This window comes from Gigantopelta aegis, chromosome 8 (genome assembly GCF_016097555.1).
Source record: "Gigantopelta aegis isolate Gae_Host chromosome 8, Gae_host_genome, whole genome shotgun sequence".
In the NCBI taxonomy this organism is placed as follows: Eukaryota; Metazoa; Mollusca; class Gastropoda; order Neomphalida; family Peltospiridae; genus Gigantopelta; species Gigantopelta aegis.
In genome coordinates, this window is record NC_054706.1 from 41,340,870 (window position 1) to 41,362,060 (window position 21,191).

General features: G+C 34.9%; 1 protein-coding gene across 1 annotated transcript in view; it reads left to right on the forward strand.

The window, feature by feature from the left end:
* Positions 1-1,417: 1,417 nt before the first annotated feature.
* Positions 1,418-21,191, forward strand: part of LOC121379664 (U4/U6.U5 tri-snRNP-associated protein 2-like) — a 92,548-nt gene continuing 72,774 nt past the window's right edge. Inside the window, exons 1-2 of the mRNA XM_041508314.1 lie at positions 1,418-1,541; positions 17,773-17,836. Coding sequence (XP_041364248.1) covers positions 1,418-1,541; positions 17,773-17,836 — 188 coding nt within the window. The remainder of the gene's footprint in view (positions 1,542-17,772; positions 17,837-21,191) is intronic.

Sequence of the window (21,191 nt, forward strand, 5' to 3'; positions counted from 1 at the left end):
AAAACGCAGCTACTGTACAATAAAGTTCCAAAATGTGAATATTCGCAAAAACGCAGCCACGTGCAAACCATGTCACCACTGCACGTGCGTTGTCTGCACGTGCAACATGAACACCGACAGTATAAAAGTGCAGGGTGTTCGCTTGCCTCGCCTCTGTATCTGGCCGACAGTTGACAATCCAGGACATGCCACGTCTCAGTGAACCGCAGAGAAACAATGCCATCGGCTGACTAGACGCAGGCGAATCCAGAACGGCCGTTGCCAGGGCATTCCATGTGTCCCCAAGCACCATCTCCAAACTGTGGGACCGTTACCAGCAACATGGATCAACACGTGACCTCCCTAGATCCGGTCGACCACGGGTCACTACCCCCGGGCAGGACCGCTACATCCGGGTACGCCACCTTCGAGAACGATTGACTACTGCCACCTCCACAGCCGCAGCAATACCAGGTTTGCGCAGGATATCTGAACAGACCGTACGGAACCGCCTACGTGAGGTAGGAATTCGTGCCAGACGTCCAGTTCGAGGTGTCATCTTAACACCACAACACCGTCGACTCCGACTGCAGTGGTGCCAGATTCATCGACAATGGCCTCAACTGCGATGGAGACAGGTGTGGTTCAGTGACGAGTCCCGATTTCTGCTCCGACGTCATGATGGAAGATGTCGCGTGTATAGGCGTCGTGGTGAACGTTATGCGGCAAACTGCGTGCAGGAAGTGGACAGATTCGGCGGGGGTAGTGTCATGGTGTGGGCAGCCATCTCACACACTGGCAGAACTGACCTGGTCTACGTGCAGGGCAACCTGAATGCACAGGGCTACACTGACCAGATCCTCCGGCCACACATCGTTCCAGTTATGGCCAACGCCAACGCAGTGTTCCAACATGACAACGCCAGGCCTCACACAGCACGTCTCACAACGGCTTTCCTACAGAACAACAACATTAATGTCCTTCCTTGGCCATCGATATCACCGGATTTGAACCCAATTGAGCATCTATGGGACGAGTTGGACCGACGCCCCAGACCCTGCCCGAGCTGGCAGCAGCCTTGCAGGCCGAGTGGGCCACCATCCCCCGGGACGTCATCCGTATTCTGGTTGCTTCAATGGGCAGGCGGTGCCAGGCAGTTGTCAACACACGCGGAGTCTACTCCCGGTATTGACTCCAGATGACCTTGACCGTGGTGGTGTGTCCTATCACTTACTCACAATGGACTAGAGTGAATTGTGAACAATCCTGCAACATTTGGTAATTATCGGACTCGCCATTCAATAATTAAATCAATTCTCCAAATGTTACGACAATGTGGTTTTGCGTTTCTTCTTTTGAAGAGTATACATAGACATGAGTGTGAGGACAATCGTTTTTGGTTGGTTCTCTAGCCAATGGGAAAATATACACCAGAAGAATGACAATGGTGAACGACGCTAAAGATAAACGATCTTCTAAGTCTTCGAAATCGAGCGCTAAAAAAAGCACTCCAAGAAAAGCACACAAGCGGAAGGAACAACCCGAAGATTATCAGGAAATAGGTATATTTGATTTGCAAATATTTTAAATATTCCCCATAGTTGAGAAGAATTTATCACTTGGTCCGACGGTGTGCAATCGACGAGCAAGCAAAGGGCCTCAACTCTAAATTCTAATCATTATCAAGGGTAAAATATTTAATATGCATGGTGTCGGACGTATGCACACAAACTGCAATTTTCCACCTACACATGGTTATGTCTAAATCTCGGAAAAATATCTGCCTGGTCCCCCCCTCCCCTAACCCTAACCCTAACCTTAAACCCAACCCTAACCCCAAACCCAACCCCAAACCCCAAACCCTAACCCCTAACCCCTAACCCCTAAACCCTAACTAAAAATAATAATGGAGGGGACCGGGCGGATATTATACCAAAGCGTGGTCATGATGGTGTTTTTATCACACACTAAAAAAATTGAGACAAACATGCTTGGTGTCAGATGTCCAGTGTTCTCGCTGGGCGAAAATTAAAGAAGGGCAACCGTGCAGCACCACACCCTTTAGTTCATCAAGATAAACGTCTCTGGCACGATATTTATTATTGTGATGTTTATTGCTGTGCCATAACGTTTATCCATTGGATAAAATTTTCCATTTGCAATCATCATTTAATAAAATCAGGCATATTTGCTTTATTTAAGAGCTTCAACACGTACAACAAGATATTTTAATAAATTTTAGAAAAAAATATTAAGTACAATACCTTTGGTAACCTTTCCAGGATTAGATGTTTGAAGATGACACATTTTTACATTTGAAAGCTATTTTTATCCTGGCACATCGAAAATGCGGAATGAAAATTTTGCGGAACGAGAATTATTCGTATCAAGCATTTTACGTACACCCAATAAAAAGAAATATTGCGGAACTGAATGGAATTGATTATTTATTTTGTTATTTGTGTTTCTATATATGTGCTTTGTGTGGGTTGCTTTATATGCATTATTAATATTACATTAAAGTTTTGGGGTGTATTATTATTTTTTATTATTATTAAAAAAATAATGATTGTCAGTACAGGTCATTACTTATTTTAAGGCCTTCATTTATTTACTTTTTAAAAAATTATTATTTCCCTTAGTATTTTTTTTTAAATATTATTATTACAGGCCATTACTTACATGCATTTCAAAGGTTTTTCTCTTCTTTTTTTCTTAAAAAAATCTTAGTTTAATTATCATTGCAGGTCATTAGTTATTTTAAGGGGTTTATTTAATTATTTATTATTAATTTTTACTCTTCTTTTTTGTTTTATTATTAACTTTTTTTTTAGCTATAATTACTGGTTATTAGTTATTTTAGGGTTTTTATTCAATTTAATTTTTTTATTTTATTTATAAATTCCTTATAATTAACCTGCACAACCCCCAACTCCACAACCTAAAAAATCATGGGGAAAGGTGAACAGACACACAAAGAATGGGGAAACAGACAATATGAAAGTTAAACTGGCTGTTGAAAATATTTTATACATGTAAATGTAAAATGTTATAATGATTTTCACTGACACATTCAAGTCTGAAAATAGTAACATCAGATGCCTCATAGCGACAGTTGCCCTAGGCATGGGCCTTGATATACCTGACGTAGACATTGTCGTCCATGTTGGTACCCCAATTTCGGTGTTGTCCTACTGGCAAGAAGTTGGCAGATGTGCACGAGATGGAAGGTAAGGTTATGCCATGACCGTATACGACCATTTTACTCTGTCCTTAAAAACCACAGAAAAAGATTTGGCAGAGCTTGTTCGGAATGCAAATCACGTTTGTAGCCTATTTGTGCAAATGTGATGAATAAATCTGAAGGTATCACCAGTGATGGTGGTGACACACAATGTGGACAATGTGATACAAATGCTATTTGCAAATGCGCTAGATGCTAATGTTGTTCTACCTGCATTGCTCAATGTCCCTGCCAAGATAAAATTAAATTTGGAATTCAAAAATTTCTAAATTTGTAAATTACATTATGGATATGTGGTAGCTAGTAAATGTCACCTGTGATATGTGTCTTGCACCTTTCAATAATAGGTGTGGAAAATGTTAATAGTTGCTGCCATAGCCTCGCAACCATGTGAAGTTGTATTGCAGTGATGTGTTTCATCCATACTGTTCAGTGTTCGAGATTAAAACTTTTGGCCAGTATCCCAGTTGGATACTAACATTTCAAAATCTGGTATCCCACCTGAGAATTTAGTATTATATGGCATCCCGGTGGGATACCGGGTTCTTGAAGTCTGGTATCCAAAATTAAATTCTGGTATCCCCGGGATATCGGGATACCGTTAATCTCGAACACTGCTGTTGATGACAACTGCTGTTAGTGATAATTCATTCCTACTTACCTAATTTAACATTAAATGTGTTGTTGAGGATTGCCTCGCAACCATATGAACATTTATTGTAATAATTAATGTATAACTGTGACTTGGTGACAACTGCTGCTTGTGATAACTGCCTTGTACCTGTCTGCACATTGGCTAAACCGAAGTGTACTTTGATTCCTACTTAACCATTTGAACATTAACTGTGTTGTTGAATGTAATTAATTCATAAGTGTGACTTGGTGACAACTGCTGCTTGAGACAACTGCCTCGTACCAATGTGTGTTAAACATGGGTAAGCACACTAAATTACGAATAATGCACATTAACAAGAAAACAAGAAACAAGCAAATGCGTGATATCTTGCCACCCCGTGTCTGTATCCCCAACCCCCCTCTGTGTTGTGTGTATATAAGTGTCTCTCTGTGTGTGTGTAACGGAAACATTTATAAATGAAAAAACCCTGTTTATTTATTATCATTATTATTATTAAATCAATAATTTATTTATTATGTTATTTATTTATTATAATTACTAACATTATTCAGTAATTTATTATTATATTATTATTTATTAAGTATTAATTATTTTTTTATTATATTATTTAATTGTTATTAATAATTTATTTATTATTTATTAATTAAGTTTATTTATTTATTATTATTATTAAACGTGATATTCCATTAAATATTGTGGAAGAAACTCGTGAACCCGAGACGAATAATAATAAAAAATAATCCGATTCCGCCAACAGTTTTCAGTCACATTTTAAATATGCTCATAATGTCCGGTGGGAATATTCGAGATTTTGTTCGTAACTGAAAATTGGATTAATGCAGGATTACTATTTGGACAAACTGTCTATTTATGCGTAAAACGTGACTCGGGAAGTTTTCTTTATACAGTAAGTGTTTATATTTATTGGTACATCTCATATTTCACCACGAAGTAATTAATTCCATGGTTGTATCGATTTCGCTGGGGGGGGGGGGGGGTAGCTTGGTGGTTACCATGTTGTTGTGTGTTGATAGACTTTGTAGAAAGACATACTCCTTATTTTGATTACAAAAAGTTTATACGAAATACAAGCAGACTCATCTTTTAACTGAACCGAAGATGTTATCGGTCTGATATTCACTGGCAGTTCCAGTTTTGCTGAACCGATCAAAGTTTTAATATTATTATTTTAATAAAGATTTCAAGATATACGAAAAACAAAAAAGACATTTGTGTGATCCCTTAATGTCGAAAACATTTTTTGTTATTCTCATCTCCATCGAATGAATCGATCGCTGTGATAACATATTATCGCCAACTGATAAAAAGTAGTTTCGTTTTTGTAGTGGTGGTGTATATATTATTTGGCACCCAAGATGAATGATTTTAATGCCAAACACTACTACTTCTGTTGATTTTATAAGCGGTGAGATCCCCCAAAAATGAAAAGTTTACAATATGTTATAAGAACTGCTGAATAAACAGAATGACAGAAATGACAGAAAGAAAAAAATCGTTAGTTACAATCAATTATATCTGTAACTGAGGACAAAATATCAGACTACAGTTAGTGGAAACAAAAGATAGAGTGACCATTCTGATCACGTGACAAATTTGGCGCCAAATAAGTGGGGGTTTTCCAGTCGGAGATTGCCGAATCCATAAAAAATTAAAATGTTTTCATTGCTCAAATAAAATATAACTTTTATTGTTTGTATTAAACATACAAATGGATACAGGTATAGGACAAAATAGAGGCTGTTAAAAATACTATTAAATTATGTTACGGTAATCGTCGTAAATCTTTCGTCAGTTGCTTTTCCGTACACAACGCAGCTTGTTTTCTTTGATGTCCAGTGGGCAGACTGATCGTTGTATTTTTTTTATGTGTGGAAAAAAGTGTGCATTTGGAAATAGCGGAGATAGGTGCTGGAAAATAAAGAGGGGCGGAGAACGTGAAAGGAGGGCGGCAAAATGCAGTAGCAGGGCGGGCCGCCCCGCTTAAATGGAGCAGCGAGAACACTGAACTCATTGCTCATGATATCGCGGTTTCCACGATATCGCGGCATTTACATTTTTGCGGTTTAGCACGCGCAACGCCCCCTGGTGGCACGTTTATTATTAGAAATGTGATGACAGACAACACATTGTTTTGCCTGATAACAAATTTGAAAAAATGTCAAAATGTTGGGTAAATCTTGATAGTTTTACTGTTTGGTCATAAAATAACAGTGATTTTACTAACGCCCCCATGCTTATAAATAGCCCCAGTACCTAACATACACCATACAATTCTGCTCTGACAACTATCGGACTGTTGTCTGGTTGTTGACAATCAAAACGAGGCTATACATGGTCACATTGTTACTATATTTAGAACGCGCGACCTCTAGAAAAGTATGGAAACATTTAAGGGCCATGCCTTATTGGCAATTTAAACAAAACAGATAACTTTTAATATGTTCTATTCTTGGTTTCACTCGATAAATATTGATTATATAACTGTTGAAACATGTCGTATACCCTCAGGATAATTCGGAATGTTTTCAAATTATTTTTAAATCACTGGCATGATTCTGCAAGTAAGGTTTTGATTAGTGGACATGAACTCCAACTGGCTGCTGTTAGATCCACATGTAAATGCTTACTATACATTACTACAAATGTATTTACAAAAAGAGACATTTTTTTACCCTTGCGGTCCACCATATTGTAACGTTTGCAATTTACCGCAATATCGTGTTAACCTCCCTTGAATGGAAGCCATAATTCAAAGAAAAATAATGGCTATTTGGAGAGCAAAGGTGTGACTTATTATTTTTGAGTCACGTGGCGGGCATCCCTCGAATAACCGCAGTATCAAAACGATTTACCAAGCTCGTGTAACGAGAACGCTTGACCGTCCTCTAAGACGTAGGGTAAAAAGAAAAACAACAACAGTGAAACAGGTTATTAAAAATTAATAAAAACATGTACCGGATGATAATAAGCTTATACATTAATTTATTTTAGTAACTGAAGCATGTTAAACATCGACAATCCCGCAGAGCTGCAAACTGCTACGCTTTGTGCGTAGTTTGCTACGCTTAGTTGACGTTTACTACACTGCTACGTTCACGCCCAAATTGCTATGCTCAGTTGAAAAAAAATCCATCATTATCTTGCCAAAGTGTGACTTTGGCAAACATGTGAAGACTGTCTTTCTTGACAAAATCATTACAAACATTAAAAATTGATTTACCGACAATAATATCATGGAGGCTTTCAGCTTGTTTGACTCGCAAAAAAATTATGGAAATGCAGATGACTATGCAATTAGTCACATAAAAACACTAATCCAGAGATTTGGTGGCTATGAAGAGGCAAATGCAGTGCTTTTAAACAATACATGAGTGACCACATGCATTAAAAAACTGCTTCAGCTGTATATGAATCTAGCGAACCCTTTTGTGTGCATTTTCCATAGACATATGAATAGCATAATATTGCCCTTGTTGTACTAAAAAAAACTAAAAATGATAATAAAATAATAAATAAATAAATAAATAAATAAATGAAAATAAAAATTACAAACTGCAAATTATCAGCTTCTGAGGTAGGTTATCTGGAAGAGAAACTAACTACCCGGTATGGAGAGTACACAAACTAAAAACAGGCTTTGAACTTAATAATTTTTCACCTTTTTTAAAAAGTGAATCTTACCGCAAATAAATAGGACTTAAAGTACAGTTATTTTTCTGTATGTGGTCATATTTCAAATGCACAAAATTGCAAGGGGCAATAAAACTCAAAATATACATAATATTTTATACCAGTTCCGGGTCCCCCTCTAAATTTATGTGATGTCCCCACCCACTCCACTGATACATGATTTTACCAACATTATAATAGCAATAATAATCATAATAATATATTATTATTATTATTATTATTATTATTATTAGCAGCAGCCTACTACTACCTTTTTGGGGTGGAGGGAGCTGGGTTTTATCTGGGGTTTTTTTGTTGCTATAAAAATGTAATATTAACGTGTGTGCACACATACAAATAACAGGCTGAACTTTCCCCTGCACATAGAGCTGGATTCAACTGGGCGGCTAAACATGCAACAGTACACTGGGTGTTTAACACTATACATTAACCGAATGACCATTTTGCGAATCAGTCAAAATAATTTGCAAACATTTAGCGAAAAACTACTGGACATTGGCGACGCTGGAAAACATGTTACCTGTTTTCGAACTGAGGACCGTCTAGACTCCCGTCCCTACTAAATTCCATGCACACGCACCTGCAGTGGTACTGTGTACGGTAGCTCCATAACAAAACAAAACAAAAGACACAATTTGTTTATTTTTTTAAAATCATATTAAAGGTAGGGTCAACTCCAACAAGAGCCTTATGTGTTGGAAAGATGCATACCCGGACCACCAACACATACTGACACTTTAGCAAATGAAAAACGCGTAATTTTAAAGTTAATAAAAAACCATGATGATTCCTGCTAACTGGGGGCAGCCATTTTGTTTCGTTTTTGTGACGTCCGGTGGGATAGCTTGGGGCGAAGTGACGTCAGCTCCTGACCATCTCCTGTATGTACAGTGTAAACAAAAGCAGTAATTTTCGACAAGGCGCTTCTCTTTGATCAACCTGACTTGTAAAACAGCATAAATGACGTAATAATATAATAAACTGTTTAACTAAATATATTTCAAGTTGCATTAACGGGGAAAAAAAAGGGGTTATAGTGTTTTTCTCTGTTTAATAATCCAAAGCCTATTGATATGCTACGTTGGAGCAAAAACGACAACCCACAATACCCAAGTGGTAATTTTCTTTTCTTTGGGACTACGTAATTGGTCAGTTCTGTGTTTTTAGATGGAAAAATCTACTTAATCAATAGTTTTACAGAACTATTTACAGTAATAAACCATGTCCATTACAATTTTAGGGGCGACAGGTAATATTCCACAATACTGGTATGTATTTTTGTGTCTAGACAGCGTCAATTAATTGGCTCGTCTTGTTACCAATCAAATACACACCTGCCAATCAGGAATCAAAGGTAGAAGCAACTATCAGCATAGACCAATTAACTAAGAAAACACTCCGTGTATCATTTCAGTACGTAGGTTAAATCATGGGCAAAACATTGTTAATTGTTTTGACTTGTTGTGTAGCAACTTTGACAATGGTATTTTATTTTGTATTGAAAAATAATATATATAGTGCTGGATATACTTACTGTTGGTTTACTGGGATGTGTATTATTACAGAACATTGCAATGTATGACTATTTATGATCCCGCAAAAACCAGGTAGATTGTGTTTCTCTAGTTCTAAGGCTCATTCCTGACGTGACGCGTTAAGTATTACGTAACCACCAGCTCGCCAGAGGGCGTACTCACTGAGATAGTACAAAATGGCTGCGCCCGTTATATATAATAGTCGTCACATTTAACCGTTTTATTAATTAACTATACGATTATACGTGTTGATATTAAGCAATAATGTGCATTATATATCGTTGAATATGCATACCAGGCCAAATGCCTTAATTGTCCTCTCCTTTAATAATTAAAAAAATTGTGAGTTCATGTTCCGACTGTTTATTATTTTATTTCAGTGTATTCGCTGTTATTTTGTCATGTCAAGGATACCATACACAGCTGTCGTATATATAGCCTTATCATTACGAGTAGGTTTTGCTGTACGTTTTATGACTTTTCACAAAAAGAGTTCCAAAATTTTAAAATGAAGCATGTCATGGAATTCCCTCGATCGTGGTTCAATTAAAATGTGTTGGATGATACAATAAAGAGGTTTGGTATGCCAAATGAATGTAATTTCCATTTATAATCCATATTTAGAGAAATAAAGCCCACTAAATCCGTGACTGAGAGCCTTTAACACCCTTAAGCACATACAAATATACTTTTATTGCCAATTTACTTTTGTATTATGGGTAATAATGACGTTTTTATTTGGATTTTTTTGTTTTGTAAGCCAGGACGTGACATTTGTTTTTTGGTAATATTTCATTACTGTTATGTCACATTTAAAAATTAGGTATCAGGACATCATATCTAAAACATACTGCATATGAAAATACTACTTTCCCTTCTTTCATATCATAATTAGTATATTAAATTATTTTTCAAAATATATAATGTCACGTCCTGGCTGATTTGACATATAAAAGTTTGTTTTATTTAAAAACTATTTTTCAGAAATAAAAATCCTTTTAAATCCTCCTCCTTCTCAATGTTCCAAGTATAAATAAATAGTATAATGATGACTGGTTGTATTAAATGATTAAAATAACCACCTCAAACTTTGAGCCAGGACGTGATATTCAAAATGGCAGGTTAAATTGAGTAAAGATTAAAAATGTATTAAATCTCTCTATATAAAGAAATTGGCAAAACTGACTAGATAATGCACATGTACCTAAAAGAAATTACTTTTATTTTCAATATTTTTGCCTTCACCATTAAGAATCGGAAACAGAAAGTGGACTTTCGGGGGAGCATGTTCGAATATTTAACGTGGATTTATGTAGATAAAAAAAAATACTATTATCAATTAATTCTGTGCTTCTATGTTTTGACCAAACAGTGAATGATTGAGAACTACCAATTTAAGGAATATTGTATTTATACCAAATGTTCCATTTTGTGAATCCAAACAGTAAATATTGTGTCAAAGAATTGTTCAAATAGAATGTTCTGCGAAAATCTTAAGTTTATTCCTTGGCAGATACGGGTATCCAAACATGAATTAGAATATATAAACCAACATTCCTCCAGTAATTGGTAAAGATACATGTTGATTATAAAACTTGGGTTGGAGGAATTCAAATCAATTGTGTCACTGAGATTTTTTCTATTGTCAACCATCAACAGTTTATATTAATATACATTGTTGACAGTAATATACATTGTTGACAGTTTTGCCTATCAGATAATGATAAACAGAAAGAAGAAACTGTCCAAAAACTAATTTCTATACTGACTGGTGTTCATATTTTAAATTCCATAAAAATACCAGCAAAAGGCAAAATATAATATATTTTAATTCTAAAACATATGGTAAATTGCAAACAAGAATTCTTCAGAATTAAATGTCTTGCCTACCATAAACATATTCAGTGACATTGATAGTGCATCTGTAGATATCCATCTCAGTGCATGTTAAAAATGTTTTTAAAACATTTAAAAAAAAATCAAACTATAAACTATAACTATAAATGAAACTTTACTGATGCAAGACATGTAATTTATGAGAAATGAAGCTACATTTGTACAATCAATGTTGAGCTAAATGCAAAAGTGATGCCACAGCTAACTAAAAAGTAACACCTAGATACTTTATCTTTTTAGTTTGTACATGTATTGTACAGGTAGGACAAAAATCACCAGACTTAGAAACATCAGGATAAGCAATCTTGTTGACAAATGATATGGTTACTGGTTATAAAAGTGCATTATATGAATATTGTATGAGAACTTTTTTTTTTGCACAATGACAGTTCAATTAATTAGGATTTTATGTACTTATTTTGATGATAAAAATACTTAAAACCAGTAAATATCATTGGTTTCATAAAATATCATTGGTTTCATAAACTAACAGTGTTTCATTTGTAGTATTTGAAATACATATCATTTATTAGTTGTATAAGTGAACTGGACAAAAAGTCAAGTCCTGGCTTGTACTGAAATTTTTAAAAGTAAATGTTACATCATAAAGAATATCTTTTTAGTAAATTGCTATATGGCATTTAGAAATAGACTGCATATTGTGTTAAACAGTGTGTTTCAATAATCAAACATTCTACTAGGAGTGCAGAGTTTTGGAATTGACTGCTGTGTTAAACAAGCCATGTCCATTTTTGTCACATCCTGGCACATTTTACTTTTCACTTTATAAGTCAAATTATTTTTACAAAAAAAGAAAATTAGGCCTGACATGCTAATACTACTATATGTAATGAGCCTATAAATGATAAAACTGCATTTCCATTTAAAAAGGACTTTTAGTTAAGGAGATCGTAAGAGTCAGAATGTCACGTCCTGGCTTAAATCATTACCATGGAATGGCCCTTCTGCACCCGTGCAGTTGATGCCTTAATTGCATTATAAGTGACTAAAACACATCTACTGAAAAAGGATTGATGTAATATTTGACACTAGAAATACTAACTTTTCAAATGATACCAAAAGTTATTTTACTTGAATGAGTTTTAAAAAATGACCCATTGGTTTACCTGACCACAGAATTGCCCTTGTAACAAAGGCCGTGGTATGTACTATCCTGTCTGTGTGATGGTGCATATAAAAGATCCCTTGCTGTTAATCAAAAAGAATAGCTCATGAAGTGGCGACAGCCGGTTTCCTTTCTCAATATCTGTGTGGTCCTTAACCATACATGTATGTCTGATGCCATATAACCGTAAAAAAAATGTGTTGAGTTTGTCATTAAATAAAAACATTTCCTTCCTATACCATCGACATTCAAAAATATGTTCACCTAAGATTGACGGCAGTCACTTTTTGCACCCTTGTTTTTGCTTCGTACACAATGAGTATAGAATATCTTACCGTAATTTCACTTGAAATCCATATTTCGTAAAAGGTAAAAAAAAAAAAAATCACAAGATTTTTTTCAAACATATTCAGGTGCATTAGTAATGTTCAAACTACATTCCCTGGAATATTTTTATTATTTAAGCATATAGAACAGAAAATCCAATTACGTTTGGTGCATATATGACACCGCACTCTGCATTGGTTTCACTACGCTGGCTTATCCAGGTCAAAAACAAAGCCAGTATTTTGAAAGTGGGACACTTTTGACAGGCTCGTACCGATCTTGGTTTTCATTGGCTTATCACAAGTATAGAATTCCCCAACAAGAGATCATGTGAGATTTCGCAATTTTTGAACAAATTTAAATATCTTGATTGAGGGGTCGTCTCATATCTTCAAAACATATTTATATCCATAGAGGTATGGTACAATGCCTTTCCAGGGGTCGGTGAGTGGGGGATTTACCTTGAAATTTTGACAGTGGCCAGCTGTTGGCATACGCGTTACATGTAAGGGGGTGTTACTAATTACGTAACGCTCTAGGGGTAGAGGAAGAGGGTACTGTGTTTGATTTACGTAACATTTTTCAAGACTATATGTTATTTTTATTCATTACTTAGACCTAAAAAGGTGTTTTTTGGAAATGTGCGGTCAGTCTAGGATCGATCCCCATCGGCGGGTATACAAAAAGACCATGGTATGTGATATCCTGTCTGTGGGATGGTACATATAAACGATCCCTTGCTAAAAAAAAATGTAGCGGGTTTCCAAGAATGTAACTTAAAACAAAAAAGTTTCAATAGAAATTTTGCATTTGAATTTTTCCAGCATTCTTCAAACGGAAATGTCATGTACCCAGTTTATGATTATTGTATTAAACATAAAAAACAAAAATACCACCCCAATTATTAATAAAGCGACTTTTTGTAAAACGCTCAGGGGAAAACACTGATCCAGTTGATTTAGCCCGCATCTGACCTGCGACTTAACATCCAGTGAATTCCACTCATTCATTAGTAGGTTAGCATGGCGACAGCATGTAATGATTCTTTGGAAAATAGCTCATTCTTATCGGACGTTAGTTTGGACATTTAGGACTTGTCGCATTTGTCTATTTATTCTAATGTTACCTTGATTGGTGAGGAAGAAGGTGAAAATCCATTAGGGGTACTTCCCTATCAGTATGAACCAGAGTACACTGACGGTGATCCAGCGAACCAACTGTGGTCAGCCTATTTGCAGCCAGGAGCCCGAACGTTGCCCGGAGCCAAAAACAGCCCAAATGTTAATGCCGAGGTGTACATTGTTCAATTTGGCACAAAGATACACCTCAACACGATGCATTTATATATGTTAAAAAAATTAATGTAGGAAAAATATTTTTTAGAAGAAATCGCATTAACATTCGATAGGCATATATGTTTTTGTCTTCAGGCGATGTTCTTGATTTCGTTATGTACAACCCGAACATGAAAAATGAGATTTGTTTTCTAAAAAATATTTTTCCTACATTTATTTTTTTAACATATATAAATGCATCATGTTGAGGTGTACCTTTGTGCCAAATATGAACAATGTACACCTCAGCTTTAACATTCGGGCTTTGTTTTTGTCTCCGGGTGACGTTCGGGCTCCGGGCTACAAATAAGCTGAACCAGGGAGATACAGGCTTGGAACAGACAAGTTCTTTAACAGAAGTTTTGGTGCCATTCCTATCGACCATCTTAGATAATTGTCGTAATCCCCAGGTGTGAAGTGGTCACTGCAAATTGTATCCCATCTTGACGGTCCTTTCCAATATGCACATGTTCGGTTTAAGAACCGCTTCCATGCAAACAATGTCAGTTTGTCTTTCGGAAAAATATGCAAACATCTTTTGCCTTTAACTGCAGCTGTTGTACATCCATACACCGAACAATGGTTCACCATGTTTCACATTTGAAAGATATCTTCAAAATATTATTCCACACATACAATTCAATTAAATAGAATAACATTTTCGCATTTTAAAAATACACATGTTCCACTTCCATGTAAAATGTCTGAAAGGCTGCGAATCACACTTTCATGTTATGCCGGTTAGCGCATCACGGGGTCACGTGACTTAACTCTTGGAGTTCAGATTCTTTTTGGCAAGCGATGGGAAAAATGCAACTTTTTATTGCGAATATATTAAAAACGAGGTAAATTTAAAAAATTTATTTTGTTGATACTTCATATATATTGTAAAAGGTATATGTAGATACCAAACAATAGTGAATTATGTTTTTGATAAATGTAGACCTTTAATAACAGACTGCTTTTGTTGAATAATGATCATAAATTTCGACATTGGCCTTTTTTAATATTGTCATTTTGTGTTATTCAAACTAAGGAGCATGGAACACCATTTATATTTATCTCATTTGCATAATCTGAATTTTTCTGAAACAGACTGTAATAGGAAGTGTTTGTTGTCTAGAACTTAGGAAAAGTCTGATCGATTACCTGTTGTTGTTTCTGTGAACATTAGCGACAGAAGTGGTTGTTTTAATGTTTGCTGCACAGACTTATGTGCCATCATGCAGGCCAGTAAATACAGGGGGTGCCACTAAAAATGCACTCATTACATTTTAAAAAAATAATAATTGAAATAACTTTAAGTAGTAACACATTTATTGTTCCATTGTACTGTGGCAGGGGTTAAAAAAAAAATTACTTGCCACTAGGGCAAGTGCCAATCAGATATGCACTTGCCCCATATATTTTTCCACTTGCCCATTCTTCTTACGGTAGCCAATTCCGTTACTGTATTTAATTTAATACAGTGCTCAATAATGGCAACTTTGGCAATAGGTTAGACAACACTTATCCAGGAAGTACTAATTTCATATGTTTGTTAAGTAGTATCCACTGTTTATTGTATTTTTGTCTGTCTTCTCTACTTGTTGATTTAAACTTTGTTTTAAATAGTGTCCATATGTTGATTTAAACTTTATTATTTGTTTAGTAGTGTCTACTTGGTAAACGGAAAGAAAGAAACAGGAAAAAAAGAATTTGTATAATTTAGGTCATAAGCACTTGGTAATGCGAATGTTGTGTCCGACTCCATGCAAAAACTCAGGAATGGACTTTCTTGGAGCACTTCCACCAAATCTTGTTCTTCCTAGTAGCTAACTTGGTATACGTGTGGCCATGATAACAAATTTTTGATCCACCTTTCTTTCACCTTTGTAGTTTTTTTCATATATTTGTGCTATTTATTCTAATGATGGCACTAATGATTCTGAGGAATGGTGCTCCCTCACATCTTTTATATTGATATCATGGGTAATTAAGTTGGAAGCCATCTGGGAGGCCATATATGGGATAAGATAAAGGGATAGATCTGAGGACATAAAGAGAAGTGATTATCCTTTGAATGGGTCAATTAGAGAATGGCTTCTTAAAGGGCTTCTTAAAGACAATGATAATTGAGACATTTAAAGAACCCATTGGATAGGTCAAGGACTCAATGACAATTAAAACTCAATTGGGTACGTTAATTGGGAAATATTATATATAAATAAAAAGTGTTTCTTTCTTTCCGTGTCTTTTTTTCCTGTTACTTTTTTTCCGTTTCTTTCTTTCCTGTTTTCTTTCTTTCCTACAATCGTCTACTTGTTCATCCAAATATAATTATTCTGTCAATGTATGTCTTAGTGACCACTTGTATGGCCGTGGATTATGGCGTTGGGCTAATGAAATCTTAATTCATCTTAGACGTTCATTTTACACAAATGTAGATTTACATTTGCAAAGAACTGAAAAACACTAAACCTGTATGTTCTGCTACAAGGTTTATTACATCTAAACTAAAATATCTTACAACCTTTTTAAGAATACAGTTCATAATAGTTTTGCTTTGTTCGAGTGAACTCAGAAATTATAAACTCATTAGTAGCACTTGCTTTACGTCCCTGTTCATTTTCAAAGAGCAGATTTCGGAACCATGTTAACATTTAATTTAATTTTAATATGACAATTTTAAACTGTATCCCATCTCATACACCATGTATGCAACAATTAAACATTTTGATTGCACACACAAGACATATATACTTTATTTTTATATAAGCTGTAATGTGTATTGGATGCTATTTCCAAGTTTGAAGATCATCGAAATGATTACCTGTACGAATTCAATCAAACATTCAGTGGCAGAAATTACCGATCTCAGTCGATAGTAAAAGGGGAAAAACTCTTTAAGTTATTATCTGTTTTGGTGTTTTAACGCATTGGCAATCGTTCCAGCATTTAGGGTTAGGATTACCATAGTTCTCCTTAGGGCTCAAACAATCGGAACTCTTTCCAAAGGATTTACCAAGATTTGTAAAAAAAATTAAAATAAATGTTAGGTGTTACATTAGTCACTTGTCATCGGGCATATGCAGTTAACATAATCACTTGCCCGGCATGAAAATTCCACTTGGCACGGCAGTGAAACGAATATTTAAAAAAAAAGATTTTAACTTTGAAACATAACACAAATGCTTAGGTGCGCAGTCTTAGGTGCCACCAGTATATACCAAAAAATCTTCTTGTCCGCCAATGTGGGTAACTCCGGACAAGTATACCAATATTTCCACTTGTCCATATATGTAGGGCAGGACGTGGATACAAAAGGAAAAGTTAAAGACCTGGGCTTTTCTTTAAAAAAAAAAATTTGAAACTTATTTTTGTGCTTATATGCAATTAAAGTTCAAGTATACTGTCACTGTCACACACCTCGGCTATTTGGGCTGTCTGTCCAGGACAGTGTGTTAGTGATTTGTGAGATGAGAAGAAGATGTAGTGGTCTTACACCTACCCATTGGAGGGGGCAATACTGCGAGTGAAACACTCGCTCATGCGAGTGAAATTCTGTTATGGTGATTTAAATTTGCAGAATCCAGCTGTCACTGTAACACATTTTACTTTACTGTATTAGTTGGACGACACATATACTGACGATCGAAACTGTATATATATATATATATATTATCCATACTAATACATACATGTACTTGATATGTTGCCTGGTGAGTAACAATCTTGAGTTGGCTAGTGGTTTTTTCATTCACTAGCCAGTTGGCAAGTAAATATAAAGCACTGCTTTGCATTGAGTCGTTAAAACTCGCTTTAAGTGACAATGCAAATTCATGGATGATCAAATATTATCCAGTTAACAAACTGTCAAAGTCACTGCCATAAGAAAATAATGGGAAGATACAGTTTAAATGTTTCTATTTAATGATACATCTGATGTACATAAATGCTGAATGTATTTAGAACACTTGATTTTATTTATATCTCTTTTTCAGTGCCTGTGAAAGATCCAAAAATTGACCGGAGCAAATCTTGCCCATATCTTGACAAAATTAACAGGTGATGTACAAGTATTTTTTAGCAGAATTATCATTACTACTGTAATAGAATTTACTACATGGCATAATATATTTATGGGCTATTTTCACAAAAAGGGGCAAATAACGGTAAAGTCATGGCAGCTCCAATATTTTCCACATAACAGCATATAAAACTGCAAAATGTAAGTAAACCACTCACAAATACATAAGTTTTTTTAAATTTCAATTTAAAATATTAAAATAAAACTACACTGCATACAACTTTAAGATAGACCTTTTATTTTTTCATTTTATTGTCTTTACTGTTATATTATGTACAAAAAGGACCCAAAATTTGATTAGTTTGAAAATTATCCACCAGGGCCCGTGCTTATAAAACTTAAAGTCTAGACTTTAATAACGTCCAGGCTTGAACGTAATGCTATTTAAATGGTGTTGCCGCCATGACGTTAAAGTCTGGACTTTATTAAGTCTAGACTTTAAGGTTTATAAGCACGGGGCCAGATGGCACTGTCACATCTAGGTCAAGCTTAGATTAACTTGTTAAGTACATGCATACTAGTGGGTAGGAAAGTTATTTTTAGTTCTTAAAAAAACTTTTTTCAATGTCACACTTATTTACCATTAGTTTAAAGGTCCACAATCATGGCACATTATTAATACACAGTATATATAAGAAATGCATAAAGATTACATTATTAAACATAAAAAGCAAAAATACCACCCCAATTATTAATAAAGCGATTTTTTTGTAAAACGCTCGGGGGGGAAAAAAACACTGACCCAGTCGATTTGACCCGCATCTGACCTGTGATGTCACATCAGGTGAATTCCACTCATTCATTAGTAGGTTAGCATGGCGACAGCATGTAATGATTCTTTGGAAAATAGCTCATTCTTATCAGACGTTAGTTTGGACATTTAGGACTTGTCGCATTTATCTATTTGTTCTAATGCTACCTCGACTGGTGAGGAAGAAGGAGAAAATCCGCTATGGGTACTTCCCTTTCAGTTTGAACCGTAGTACACCGAAGATGATCTGTCGAGCCAAATGCGATCAGCCTATTTGCAGCCCGGAGCCCGGACGTCGCCCGGTGACAAAAACAAACCCAGAATGTTAATGCCGAGGTGTACATTGTTCCTATTTGGCACAAAGATACACCTCAACACGATGCATTTATATATGTTAAAAAAATAAATGTAGGAAAAATATTTTTTTACTAGTACTAATTAATATTAACTGATGACTGGATAGCATTTAAATAATTAATGTATTGCAATTATTATTAAAAACAACAAATATGCATACATACATTAAATATGTTTTAAAAAACCATAATTAAATATATTAAACAAGGCGCATTCATCGTCAGTCTAATCATTACTTGGTTACAGACATCTACGATTGGTACCTGTTTTGTTTACAAAATACGAAAATAGAAGATTTTATTGTTCTAATTTAATCTTTTAATTGGTTAACTAAAGGCTTATTTACAAAAGCAATACATGTCTACAGATTTCGCAGACACTACGAGATCAAGGAATCTAAGTTGTTGTGTGTGTACTGCCAATATGCTATGGTATCTGATTATGTAATGTCATTGTAAAGAGGTGTTTTTAGACGTCGGATGCACGTTTGTTCCTAATTTGCTCTGTCGGTGTCGGAAGGTGTGAATTCCGTTTTAATGAACAGAATAACACTGATGTACTTTTGTTCCCGACAATTTGTGGTCGGATGGTGTAAATGTCACAGTAATGACGGTCGTTGTAACGAGGTCTGACTGTATATGTTAAAACAATAAATGTAGGAAAAATATTTTTTAGAAAAAATAGCATCAACATTCGGTAGGCCTATATGTTTTTGTCTTTGGGTGATGTTCGGGATATCGTTATGTACAGCCCGAACATGAAAAATTAGATATTTTTTTCAAAAAAATATTTTTCCTACATTTATTTTTTTAACATATATAAATGCATCATGTTGAATAAGGGGGATACAGGCATGGAACAAACAAGTTCTTTAACAAACGTTTTGGTGCCATTCCCATCGACCATCTTAGATAATTGTCGTAATCCCCAGGTGTGAAGTGGTCATTGCAAATCGAATCCCATCTTGACAGTCCTTTGCAATACGCACGTGTTCGTTTTAAGAACTGCTTCCGTGCAAACAATGTCGGTTTGTCTTTCGGAAAAATATGCAAACATCTTTTGCCTTTAACTGCAGCTTTTGTACATCCATACACCGAACAATGGTTTACCATGTTTCACATTTGAAAGATATCTTCAAAATAATATTCCAAACATACAATTCAATTAAATAGAATAAGATTTTCACGTTTTAAAAATGCACGTGTTCCACTTCCATGTAAAATGTCTGAAAGGCTGCGAATCGCCTTTAATGTTATGCCTGTTTTTGCGTCACGAGGTCACGTGACTGAACTCTCAGAGTTCAGAAGCTTTTTGGCAAGTGATGGGGGAAAATGCGACTTTTTATTGCGAATATATTAAAAACTGGTAAATTTTTTAAAATTTATTTTATTGATACTTCATATATATTGTAAAAGGTATACGTTGATGCCAAACAATAGTAAATTACGATTTTGATAAATGTAGACCTTTAATAAAATATAGAAGCATGAGAAACCCATCATTTATATTTTTTCATTAAGTCAGTCTGTTTTTAAAAGCCATTTGCATGATTGCATTACTGAAGTACATTGCAGGTGGCACAAATACCATGTCATGTGTCTTTACCGTTATAATTTTTGTCTTTACCATTATCTATGTTGAATAATGGAAAAGACAGATTTGACACTTTTTTACAATCATCCATTCTAGCATTACATCTCACATATGCCTGTAATAGTAACAATGATAGATAGCTATATACATTTATAAATGTATTTACCATTATTAATTTTCTTTGCTATTAATAAATTAACAGTCAAGACATAATGGTAAAGACATTTGTTTACTATTATGCTTTAGATGAAAGGTAAAAACAGAAGCATAAAAATATTTTTATGTACATGTATTAAAAAATTTTATACATCTCGTTTTGCTGCTTCAAACTATGCACCACCGAACATATCTGCTTTAGATTTTACTATTAACAACATGAAAGACAACATTTTATATTTTTAAAAAGTCTTTACCATTATTTACCCCTTCTTGTGAAAATATCCCTTATAGCAATATTCTAATAGACATGTATTTGTGTTTATTATCTTTCCTTGAATAATACCAGAAAGGCAAACTTTTTGGTTTAAACACTATATATATTTTTGCAATTCAAAGAATGTCTTAACATCAGACATGTACATTTGTAGTGTTCCATAATTTTACTGCAGAAAGAATGAATGAATTTCAAAACA